The sequence below is a fragment of the Triplophysa rosa genome, unplaced genomic scaffold (genome assembly GCF_024868665.1).
Source record: "Triplophysa rosa unplaced genomic scaffold, Trosa_1v2 scaffold83_ERROPOS274636, whole genome shotgun sequence".
NCBI classification, from domain to species: domain Eukaryota; kingdom Metazoa; phylum Chordata; class Actinopteri; order Cypriniformes; family Nemacheilidae; genus Triplophysa; species Triplophysa rosa.
In genome coordinates this window covers 41,901-54,206 of record NW_026634853.1, presented here as the reverse complement: position 1 = coordinate 54,206, position 12,306 = coordinate 41,901, and the positions used below count along the sequence as shown (strand labels likewise).

General features: G+C 44.5%; 1 protein-coding gene across 1 annotated transcript in view; it reads right to left on the bottom strand.

Moving 5' to 3' along the window:
* Nucleotides 1–11,316, bottom strand: part of si:ch1073-83n3.2 (uncharacterized) — a 36,063-nt gene extending 24,747 nt beyond the window's left edge. Inside the window, exons 1-2 of the mRNA XM_057328810.1 lie at nucleotides 11,118–11,316; nucleotides 5,238–5,297 (exon numbers count right to left, since the gene is read on the bottom strand). Of these exons, the coding sequence (XP_057184793.1) occupies nucleotides 5,238–5,297; nucleotides 11,118–11,316 (259 nt within the window). The remainder of the gene's footprint in view (nucleotides 1–5,237; nucleotides 5,298–11,117) is intronic.
* Between the last annotated feature and the right edge of the window lie 990 nt (nucleotides 11,317–12,306).

The following is a 12,306-nucleotide window of genomic DNA, read 5'->3' as shown; positions in this document are numbered from 1 at the left end:
TTGGACGGGAGTCTAGGTCGAGCCCCCCCAGGTGGCCGCCACCTACGGGCACGAGTGCACCGCGGCGGCAACTCCACCTGGGGACACCGACGCATCCTCCAGCTGTCTCAACCTCGAGGGAAGAGAGGGTGACAGAACTTTGTTTGACGTGAAACGTGCCGGAAGGGGCGTTCCAGGTCTTACAAAGTTCCTCATGCACTTCCGGTAAACACGGCACTGGGGGCGGGCGCGGCTTGGAGCCGCGCTCAAACCCGAGGCGCCATGTAGCCAGCCGCGAACGCCGGGAGAGGCAGTGCGGGCACTGCAACCCAACACTCACGGCGGCCCGGGAAAGCATGGCCGACATCTCGACATCCGCTTTTTCCTGGGCTCGACCCCCCGAGGGAGGGAGCCCGAAGAATCGTCGGAGTCGGATGGCAGTACGTCACCCCCCGATGCTGCAAGAGACATCTCATCATCACGCATCGTGTCCGAATACGTGATTGAGGAATAAGACGGCGGACCGTCTTTTTTGGGGAACGGTCAGACGAGCGAAACGAGGTGTGAACGGTCCGTGAGCCGTGGCTGGCGGATTATCGCTCACAGTAATCCTCATATCACCCTCGCTGCTTGCCATAGCGGACGGCAGGGCCGTAGTCCTGCCGCCACGGAACGGGGAGCAAACGAGGTGGTGGCTGAGTCCCGTGGGAACACAGCCACCTGTGACGCAACGTCTGAATCGTCACCGCCCGCAGTGCGGGCAGGACGTATCCACAACGTCTGCCCCAGCGTACTGGAAGCAGGCATTGTGTCCGTCCCCCTCCTCGATGAGTGTGTTGCACCCATGAGAACAGCGGGACAAGCCACGCTGGAGAAATTTGCTCTTTTAGAAAAGGAAATTTGCTCGAACACCTCCGGAACTGCCGAGACGCCCAGGGGAGAGTCACTGCAGGAAGGGACCATCCGCTGTCCACGTCGTAGATTCCAGCAGAAAGAAAGATCATCCAGATCGTAGAGAAGCTCACCAGATGCGTAGGCTCTGAAGAACAAAAGGTGAATGAATGAGCACGCCGGCTTCCCTCTTATACCCGGACATCCGGGGAGGAGCCCGGCATGCAAATTTCATTCGCCAATTTTCATTGGCCTTTTCTAAATACTCAGAAGATGATAGGTTCTCAAGACAAACCCCATTCTGTCGGTTCGACACAACGTCGAGAGACCGACAGAAAGGGAACAAAAACTAAGGAACACTTAAACTACTCACATAAAGAAACAGGTTCACGGACAAGGCAAGACTGAGACGTGGGAACACGGGGTCATACAAAACAAACCAAACACAACGAAGCCCACAGGACAATGAAACATGAGGCATTTTAAAGGGAACACAAACGAGTGATAATTACACAGGGCAGGTGAGAAACATTAGACACGGCAGGGAAGCAATACTGGAAACGAGAGGGGCGGGGCCACTGACGAGACACGAGAAAACACATGAGAAGTAAAGAACATACACAACTCATGGCTTTCTCACATAAATCCTAAGGGCTCTGTCCCGATCCTGCCACACGACTAGGAATTCATAAACAAGAATGTAGGACCATGAACACCCCCAGGTGTTCACCAAGGGGTGACTAACAAGACATGACAGACTGGGACAAAGACAAGAACCAGACAAACATGTTGAACATGACAAGGTGGAAACAGGCAATGACAACGAACGTGTTGGGGTGGGACAATAAAAACAACAAACAAGGGAGGGGAGGGGGAACAACAAAGATCATGGGGGAACAGTTTTAATCCCCGGCTGCGCTCGAGGGCGCGTAGTCCTGGGGAACTTTGAGGGGGAAGTCCTGGGGGGAACCGCCGACTGGAATGTCAGCGGGACAAGGCTGGGTGCCGGCTGGAAGACTGGCTGGGCCGGAAGCACCGGACTGGACACCGGCAGCACTGGACTGGAAACTGGACTGGAAACCGGACTGGAAACCGGACTGGACACCGGACTGAAAACCGGACTGGATGCCGGCTGCACCGGACTGGACGCCGGACTGGACGCCGGACTGGACGCAGGCTGCACCGGACTGGATGCCGGCTGGGACGCCGGCTGCACTGGCTGGGACGCCGGCTGGATCACCGGCTGGGACGCTGGCTACTGTACCGGCTGGGACGTTGGCAGGGATGCCGGCAGGGACGCCGGCTGGATCACCGGCTGGGACGCCGGCTGCTGCACTGAGCTGGGTGCTGGACTGGACACAGGCTGTACTGGAGTCCGCGCCCCTCTCTGCTGCCTCTTCTTCTTCAACCAAACCGCAGGGCCTGTGGTCGGTTGCGAGATGGCGGTGGAGGGCGTGGCTAGCTCCGCACCGGAGGAGTCCGTAGACATTTCCCCGGACGCCTTCCTTCCCCGCTTGCCGCGGAGGGTCGCCAGAGGACCAAGGTCCGCGGAGCTAGCGGAGGGAGGTGCAGAGTCCTCCAGGGTGACAGTGGCCAGGACGTGATCCTCCAGGACGATAGCCAGTGAGGAGGACACCCAGTCAGGGACGGATGGCCAGGGCTCATCCCGGTTGATCACGTACCTGGCCATGTCGCAGAACTCCAGGGGGCCCAGCATCCGGGTCTCTGACAGCTTGAGAGGCTCGGTGAGGCAGCCATTAAAAATGACCTTAAGTTCCGCCTCACCAAACTCTGTCTCTCCTGCTGCTGCCGCGAAGACCCGGACAAAATCGCGTATTCCGCGGCCTCCCTGACGGATCCCAAAACGGAGATGGGCTTGGCGGGTCCGCAGGGAAGACCGCGAATATTCCTCCTCGCTGTCTGCTGGGTTCATCTTTGGCGCTTCGTTCTGTCACGATCTCGAGTGAGACAGAACCCAGGCGCAGACAGATGGAGGGGGTAAACAAAACAGACTTTAATAACCAAAAAAAAAAAAACACGATGGGGGACGAACACAATATCAAAACGGCTTTTCAAAAAAGACAAAGAAAAACTTCCTGCAATGGGGGAAAACAAAAACTAAGGAACACTTAAACTACTCACATAAAGAAACAGGTTCACGGACAAGGCAAGACTGAGACACGGGAACACAGGGTCATACAAAACAAACCAAACCAAACACAACGAAGCGCACAGGACAATGAAACATGAGGCATTTTAAAGGGAACACAAACGAGGGATAATGACACAGGGCAGGTGAGAAACATTAGACACGGCAGGGAAGCAATACTAGAAACGAGAGGAGCAGGGCCACTGACGAGACACGAGAAAACACATGAGAAGTAAAGAACATACACAACTCATGGCTTTCTCACATAAAACCTAAGGGCTCTGTCCCGATCCTGCCACACGACTAGGAATTCATAAACAAGAAGGTAGGACCGTGACACATGTACAGATACAACGTAAAAAAAGAGATTCATCATGTAGAGTAATCACTTTAATGTATAACCTGAAGCCATTGAGTGTTTTAGTGATGTTGAATGTTCTTTGATTGTTTCTGTCTCCTGTTTGAATAATTAACCATTTTGATTTTCATGTTCCTTAGAGAATCATTGTGCACCGACTTTGATAAAAGCACAAAACGGCAATAAAATCATCCATAAAAGCTTTGTAGCCCAGCTTGTTTTGTAGAATGTCAAAGGTTTTCATGTATTCTGCTGTAATATCTGAAAGTAATCATCAAAACAAGATTACAACATCAAGGGAAATAATCAGCATCAATGATTTTGTTTTCATCTTGCAGTCCTATGGAATGTTTTATAACATTTGACTTGCTGCTCTGATCCACCTCTGTTTAAAGACACTTCTGGTGCTGCTTTGTTTCTGTTCAAATTAAACAAGTTATCAGGGTTAAATAATGTTTGCAACATTTTCATCATTTATATTTCATAATCTATTTAATCTACACAAATTTAGAATTACATTAATCTCATTACATTGCGCAATTGTTTTGTATTTGTCACATTTGTGACACAGATTGAGGAACTATTATTATTTATGATAATTCAATTTCAGGTCAGGGTTATACACTAATTTTCTGCCATGGTCTGAGGACCCCCTTAAGTAGCCTTGGCCACCCCATACATAAAACTCTAGCTCCTCCACTGCTACTTGCACGTAGTCTTCCGCGTTCTCCCCGATGCTGCTCAGTCATTTCCGGTGACAGTGTTCAGCATATCTACATGCAGAGATCATGTTAAAAATTAGGGAGACATTAATCCTGTTGCTGTCAAGGAGACATTTAAAATAGTATGAGTTGCAAAGACGAATGGAATAAAAAACTGCATCTTTACAAAGTGTGCACAATACACCAGACAGAGTTGCAGGTGGCGGTAAAATAAAAATGTGTTGACAATGCCTACCAAGCTTTGTGCAGAAGCAAAAAAGCATTTGAAAGACGTCACAATGAACTAAAAAATTAAAAAATAAATTCTACTAAAAACATTAGAAAACATCAAAATAAGTGTGAACCATGCAGTCAAAATTATTTGTGTCATTTACATTTTTTTACATTATTTGATCTAAATACAAGAAATACATACAGAGACCATGTTTACACCTTAAACTGTGAATGCCAAACAGCATTTGATGAAGAACACACAGAAATAGTTCACATCAGATTAGAGATTATTTAAACCTCAAATGGATTAATATTATAGAATACTGGGTCTCATCAGGTGAACAAAACAAGCGCAATGTTCTGGAATAATCTACTTGTTGTTCTCACATGCCACCACAAATGAGTCTGTTCTGGTCTAGGAAAGTAGATATAAACCAACATGCAATTTAATAAATGTATACAGTGTAAAACTATTTGATGTTCAGTGAAAAAATATGGATCCTGAAGCCAAACCAGCACCAATGCTCAAAACATTTAAACACATTTGAATAGTGCTGTATTTGCATTGAAACTTTTAATGAAATGACTTGGTTTTAAATGCACATTGCAAATAGCTATATATTGGGTTATGTTAAGCTAATTCAAGATAATACATTTTGTATATTGTGTAAGTATAAAAGAGCTACATAAAATATAATAAATCTAGCCTTAAACATTAGCGCAACATAAAATCTACAAATTACTGCGTTCACACTGATACAAAACAACAAGGGTTTTAGTCAAATAGCTTTTAATTGCTCTTAAAATAATTAATTTATATAGACAAATTTGACTAAAGCTTTTACAGCAAACCAGGACAGTGTCCAGGACAGCTGAAGTGTGCAAAGAAGAAAGTAAAGAAAAAAGGGGAAAGCTGTAGCTTTACCATATTTCCTGAGGAATCCTCTGTGTATCACTGCTGTGTTCATTCCTGTGCTTAGCCAAGCTGCAGAGATACAAAGAGTTCAAATTGGTGTTTTGCCCTCATTTTGAGAGAGAGAGAGAGAGAGAGAGAGAGAGAGAGAGAGAGAGAGAGAGAGAGCAATAACCCCTACTCATTTAGGACATTCCAGTCGGCAGTGTCCAATCGCTGCATGCTGAGCAGGTCATTATGGGATTGTACCAACTGCATCTGAAAAGAAAGACACACCGGTGCACATAAACATCACATGCTTACATAAACTGCCAATCAGGATAGAGAAAATCCCACCAAACTGAAGGTCAACACATTAGATGTCACTAGTGGTTATCGCTCAATATACAGCTGCGGGATAAAATAAAATACCACTCCAAATTTACAAATCAGCATGTCTACATGTAGTGTTGTCAAAAGTACCGGTACTTCGGGTCCAAGTCGGTACCTAAAAATAAAAAAGTTGTCGGTACCTAATTTTCATAAGACCCGGTACCACCGACGTACCGGGTCAACCGGGTACTGACGCTCTGTCTGACAGGTTGTCAGTCGGAAACTGTTTATAGACGCAATAAGACGTGATGAGCGGATAAGCGCGGCTCCGATCCACAAGAGATGCGCGCAGAAATATACGTCATATGCTGTCAATCTCAAATGCAGAGAAGTTAATTCATGCATTCATGACATCAAGACTAGATTACTGTAATGCACTGTTAGGTGGTTGCCCTGCAGGCTTATTACAAAAACTCCAATTGGTCCAAAACGCGGCAGCTCGAGTTCTTACACGTACAAAAAAGTATGAACATATTAGCCCGGTTCTGTCAACCTTGCACTGGTTACCTATAAAGCATCGCGTTAACTTTAAAATCTTGCTTATTACCTATAAAGCCTTACATGGTTTAGCTCCTCAGTACTTGAATGAACTCCTTTTGTATTACAGTCCTTCACGTGCATTACGCTCTCAGGCGTCCTGTCAGTTGGTAATACCTAGAATTTCAAAATCAAGTGCAGGTGGTAGATCCTTTTCCTATCTAGCGCCTAAACTTTGGAATAGTCTTCCCTGCACTGTCCGGGAGGCAGACACACTCTGTCAGTTTAAATCTAGACTAAAGACGCATCTTTTTAATCTTGCATACACTACTCTTCCATAATATAAATCTTCTGAGGGTTTAGGCTGCATTAGTTAGATCAACCGGAACCAAAAACACAACTGATGTACTTGTTGCATCAAAGAGTACAGAACAGTACTCTACTCTCAGCCAGTCTTGTCTCATTGTTCCAAGGTTACCACAGCGAGCAGGATGCAGTTCATGGCCTGACCTGATGGTAGAGCGGAGAATGGGAAGTGGGGACCTGACAAGAGCTGAGATGATAGAGCTGGATAAAGAAGGACGCGGTCTCTTGACATGTCTTCACCACAAAACTTCAAATGCTATTAGATTATTAATGATAATCTTAAACTATAATTTATTTTATTATTAAGTTTATTTATTTTATTTAGCCTTGTTGTGCAAGTTCTCTGGAGCTTGTGCAGAGGCAGCAGCTTTTGCCAGAGGGGAACTGGAATCCCCTGGTTGGGCCTGGGTTCTCCTGAGGTTTTTTTTCTCGATTAGAGTTTTGGGTTCCTCGCCACCGTTTGCATACTGTTTTTGCACTATCTGCCTGACCGGGGGGGCTGCTTTAGAATTTTAAAGTTTTACTTAATTAATATTGCATATAGGAATTTATTATCTGTTATATTTGACCTGTGCTTCTCTCTCCTTTATCCTAAATGTGTGCTCTCACTGAGCGTGTGTGTGTGTGCGTACTTGTCTGTGTACGTGTGTGTGTGTGTGTGTGTTGTGTGTGTGTGCGTGCGCATCCGTGTGTGTGTGTGTCTCTGTGTCTGTGTGTGTTGGTGCGTGTGCGTGTTGTGTGTGTGGAGTGTTTTGTGTGTGGGTGTGTCTGTCTTCTGTGTTTCAACCTTTTCTTGTTTTTGCAGGTACAACTTTGATTGTTTTGCTTGTAGTCAATGTGTCTCATGTGCAGCTGCTTTGTAACAATGAAAATTGTAAAAGCGCTATATAAATAAAGTTGAGTTGAGAGTTGAGTTCAGTACCGAAATTGGTACCGAGAACCGTGGAATTTTACTGGTATTGGTACCGACTACTGAAATTTTGGTACCGTGACAACACTATCTACATGTATTACAGCCATTTTCCAACAAGGTGAAAAACAATCTGAAATGGAAATCTGATTAAAAATCAAAAATTAATTTTGGTCCTTCCATAAAATAGACCAACATGTAAAAATATTATAGACAGTAATTATTTATAAAAAAAAATAAGAAATAAAAAATGGAGTAGCAAGGTGTCAGGACTCGGTCCTTCTGGTCTCGAGTTTTCTAACCCATTGGACAGTCCTGACAGAACCGTGTCCTGCGGGTGTTTGGTGTGGAGGCGCGTGGATTTTGTTATTGTGCGTCACGTGACCTCCGGTCTTGTCTCCTAGCCCCGCCCTCTTGTTTCCGTAATCTTTCCATGATTGTTTTATCCTCGTCACCTGTCCCTCGTCTCTGTATTTATCCTCTGTAGTGCCTCCCTATTTAATGTTCCCCTCAGTCTCAAGTTTTTGTCGGTTCATTGTTCTATGTTTCTCAGTGCAGTTTAGAAGTCCTTGTTCTTGTAATTCTAGTGTCCCTGCATTGTCCGTGTGTGTGAGTTTGGTTTGTTCATTAGTTTTAGTTCTCATTTTGCCCCGCTTGCGGGAAGTTTTTGTTTGTCTTTTTGAATAGGTTTTGTTTATAGTGTTTGTTCCCCCATCGCGGGTTGTTTGTTTTATTGTTTAATAAATATTTTTTGAGTTAACCCCTTCATCGCCTGCCCTTGTTATTTCTGAATATAAAATCTACCGCCGTTTCACCTGGTAGTGGTCTAGATATCTCTTGTACCATACTCAACGAATGAACAAAGCAAATGTTAGAAAAGGAAAGTAAAGACGAAAACTTCCCCCACAAAATTCAACTCCTTTTTTTTTGTCGTTACTTTACCTTATCCCCCCCCACCCCCGGGGAAAAGGGATGGAACAATGGACTTCTACTGCCATGTGGTTAAGCCATGCGGGCCGATCACGAGGCCCACAACTTTCTGCAGGACTGCCTTTCTGAAACCTTTTGAACAATTCCATCTCTACACGCGCAAACGGATATCGGTCCAGCACAGAGCTTGCAAGTATCCGTTTCTATTTATAGAATAGCTGCGTTAAGTCTGTGCCTCTTTGTTAAAGATGATTTTTATTGGTGTTCAGAAATCGCTGCCATGCCATGCCCTCTCTCTCTCTCTCTCTCTCTCTCTCTCTCTCTCTTCTCACTCCTTCTCCCTCCGCGCTACCAAGCATATTTGAGTTTAAATGTTTTGTTCGTTTTATGCGATCGTCATTGTTTTGTTATCCTGTAGAGTAGAGTTTAATAAACAACCATATATATTCATTTGTGATGGGTTTTCTGTATTCACGCTCACAAACTTGGTCCCTTCTACTGTGTTTCGATTCGCTACCTTTGCTCTAAATCCTGTTTGGTAAAGTCATGTTACTTATGGCCATGAGATAATGTAAAGTGTATAATATCATTGAGGCATTCGCTGGACGAATGCATACAAGTATTGTTATGCTTTATATTACTAATCAGAGAACGTAAAATATGTATATTTGATCACTAAACTAAACTAAAATAATTCCTTGACTGAAATTGATGTTTTAAATAACTCATTTCATGGATATGATCTTGAAAGATCTGGTGGAGAACCATATTTGGTGAGCTTTGGTCATCAATATAATAACGTTAGCTAAAACCGCTACATAATTGGTGGAGGGAATGCGGGCGCAGTTTTAAACCTTGTTTTGTGAGCAGAACTCAGTGACTATTCATGTGTGTTTCTATGGGTGTTTATTGAAAACGAATACTCTCTTAAATGGCACTTTATGTATGAATGAAGGTGTGGACCCACCCACCTATCATTGGCAGACTTTTGAGCTTCTCGCAGAGAAAACCTCAGCCTCTGTCAAAGATTTAGTGACAATATAAAGACGAAGAAATCTCTTTATAGCGCACTATTCTATTTATTTTACCGCCCTAAATTGAGCAAAGAAATCCTCTTTTAGCGCGAAGAAGGTAGAGCGAGGCTCGCTATCTTAAGTTACTGTGCTGAAACAAGCCTCTGTGACCTATTTAGGAAAAGCCCAAGGTACTGTTAATGATGGTTACATTAACTGCAATTTAATGTGATCCTATAAAATGAAGAAATCTTTTATAGAGTGTCCCGATATCGTTTGACCGCTCTAATCTGAGTGAAGAAATCTTGTTAGCGCGAAGGAAATAGTGGAGCGAATTTCCCCCCTAGTTCGTGTACGGCCGAATTATGTGTAAATTAGATTTTGAAGCATTGCGTGTTCCAATGTTTTCATCGAAGACACACCGCTTCCCGAAGTTTAACCATTAGACTAGCTAACTAATGCGTGCTTTCTCATTTTCTCTTGAGTAGGCGAGGCGAAAGGATACTGTGTACTGTATATGTACTTTACTGTATATTGTATAGTTAAACAGTAGATGACGACCGTTTAAAGAGGAGTGTGATAAAAATCTTGATCAAGTGTTTTGTTTATTTTTATGTTACAGTCGGCAAAGAATCCCAACCAAGTTACACAAATAACTTACAGGACGGTGAAGAAATCCCGTTAGTCAGTTATAGTGTAGTATTGTGTGTCTATTGTGTGTGTACGTTGAAAAGCCATGTACCCGTGTTCAGGTAAACCCGGGTTCAGCCATTAGAACTGCGATCAAATTACACTTGTCACCATAGCAAATGCGCGTTAATGTAAGGTAAGTGTGATTCCACATAGAATGTGGAACCGGAAGTCCGGCAGAAGACATATTACCGTCTACTAACACTAGAGGTCAGTTTGTCTTAAAGTGTCTAACACTTCTCCTGTCTCATCTCTGCCCGACTTCCCCCCTTTGCTCGGTCAATGCTATCTAGTGTGAAGTCTCAGGCAGTCTCTCCTTTTGTTTGATTTTATGATTTCATTATTCTGCTATTTCACCGTTTACTTTATTTGAGAGTAGTTATTATTTGTTATTATATACAAACTATAATGATAATTAATATTATTCCATTATTGTTTTGATGATTTAATTTTAATTTAATTTTAATTACTTATCAGGGTTTCTTACATTTTCTCCCTTGCAGTTAGAATTGTATTTGATGATACTTCAATTTTAATTAAATCAATTTAGTTGAATTTGAGCTTTGATCAAAACAATCAGACTCTCAATCAGACAATCGCCTAATTTTTGTATTTCAGTTATTCATTTAATGATTTAACTGACTTTACTTTACTATGACTCCATAGCGCACCCTACCTACGGGCCATGTCATAGACCTTAGTGTGGAGACAGTTCACCGGTGAACAAGGAAACCCTCCATCTCTATCCTAATCTCTCACTCTCTTCACTTATGTGGTTTTGGTTTTTCTTCTTCCTATCAGAGACTGAACCTGTCTGAACATCAGAAAAAATTCTTGGTAATTATGTTGATGAACCAAATAGCCTAAGTCACAGAATGACCTTGTAGGTAACACTCTTCAGCAACATTATTCATAGTTTTTCTTGTGTTCACGCACACCACTTATCCGCCCCCGCCTTCACGGCTAGGATAATGAGCGTTTAGTTTGTGTCACTAACTTACCAACTCAGTTAAGCATTCAAAACATAGCCCACATATTTAGCTCAGCAGATCTGTACGGACTTGCATCTTGCTCTTTGTGCCTTTCTCTCTTCCCTTGTTGTCTCAATATGTCCAGACCATCCAGTCCTGTCACCTGCCAGACTAGCTAGAGTCCAGGCTAAGCACTGCGATGGACTCCTGCCTAAGACCAACATCTGCACACGGCAACTGTGCTGAGAGCAGTTGGTCGGACGACCTAAACTGGCAAAGGGACCACGATCTAAACCAGAGCTACAACTACAGAGAGACAACAAACTCATCTGAAGTGCACAGCCAGGATCATCAGTGACCATGACCAGATCGTCCTACTAGAGCCATGAGCACGTGCAGAACCGCCTAGACCAGCTGGACCTGCAAATGACAGCGGATGAAGAGGACCAGGAGCTACAGGAGAAGATGAAAGCTACAAAAGTCCTTTGCAACACAGACTGAGAGAAGAGAGCAGTTGGAGCAGACGCCAGAGAGGAACTGGTAGGAAAACTTCAACATGCAGAAGCTCTCTTCATAATGGCCCCGGCAGACAGCAATACAATGCCACGGCCAAGGCCTATAAAGGCCATCTGCAAGCAGTCCACGCTGAAGTCCAAGCCATGACTCAGCAATGGAACCAAAAGGAACTGAACATAGCTTGCAGACTACAAGGTGAACAGACAGGAGAATGCAACAGAATCTCTCCTGTCCAGCCCCCCAGCTAAAAGCCCAAAGCTGCGAAAGGGGGGTGGGGTGGGGCGAAAGCCCACTGTTCACACCTTACTAGCCAGCAAACACAGAGGGGTGGGGCAGGAACCATTCAAAAGAACCTGCAGACACATACCCTGCGTGTCCCCACAGACCCCAGCAAGCTGGCCAGAAACATGACAGCTGTCACCACTAGATGCTGTCACCCTGAACACTGCAGGAGGCCACAACAAACTCCTACCTGCAAAACATTGACTCTTAGGCAGGAACACTGCCAAGTGTGACCACCTGCTTAGGATCACCTCCAGCCTAGATGACCACAGCATCCTATGCCAGCAGTTAGAAACTGTCAAAGCAGATTACAGCAGCTACAACACCTCTGCTACAGCCAGCATCCGATCCTATATGAGAGGACGGAACAGGCCGAAAGGGAAGAAGACTTCAATGCAAAACTCTCCTGCCTCGGAAAGCCGCATCACACTGTGAGTCATCACTTAAGCGCTATTGCCTTCTTCCGCCAAGATCACCTGATATCTGCGGAACTCAGCCCATAAGACCTACAGAGAACGTAGCGCTGCCTCCATAAAGACTGTTTAAATCTTGCC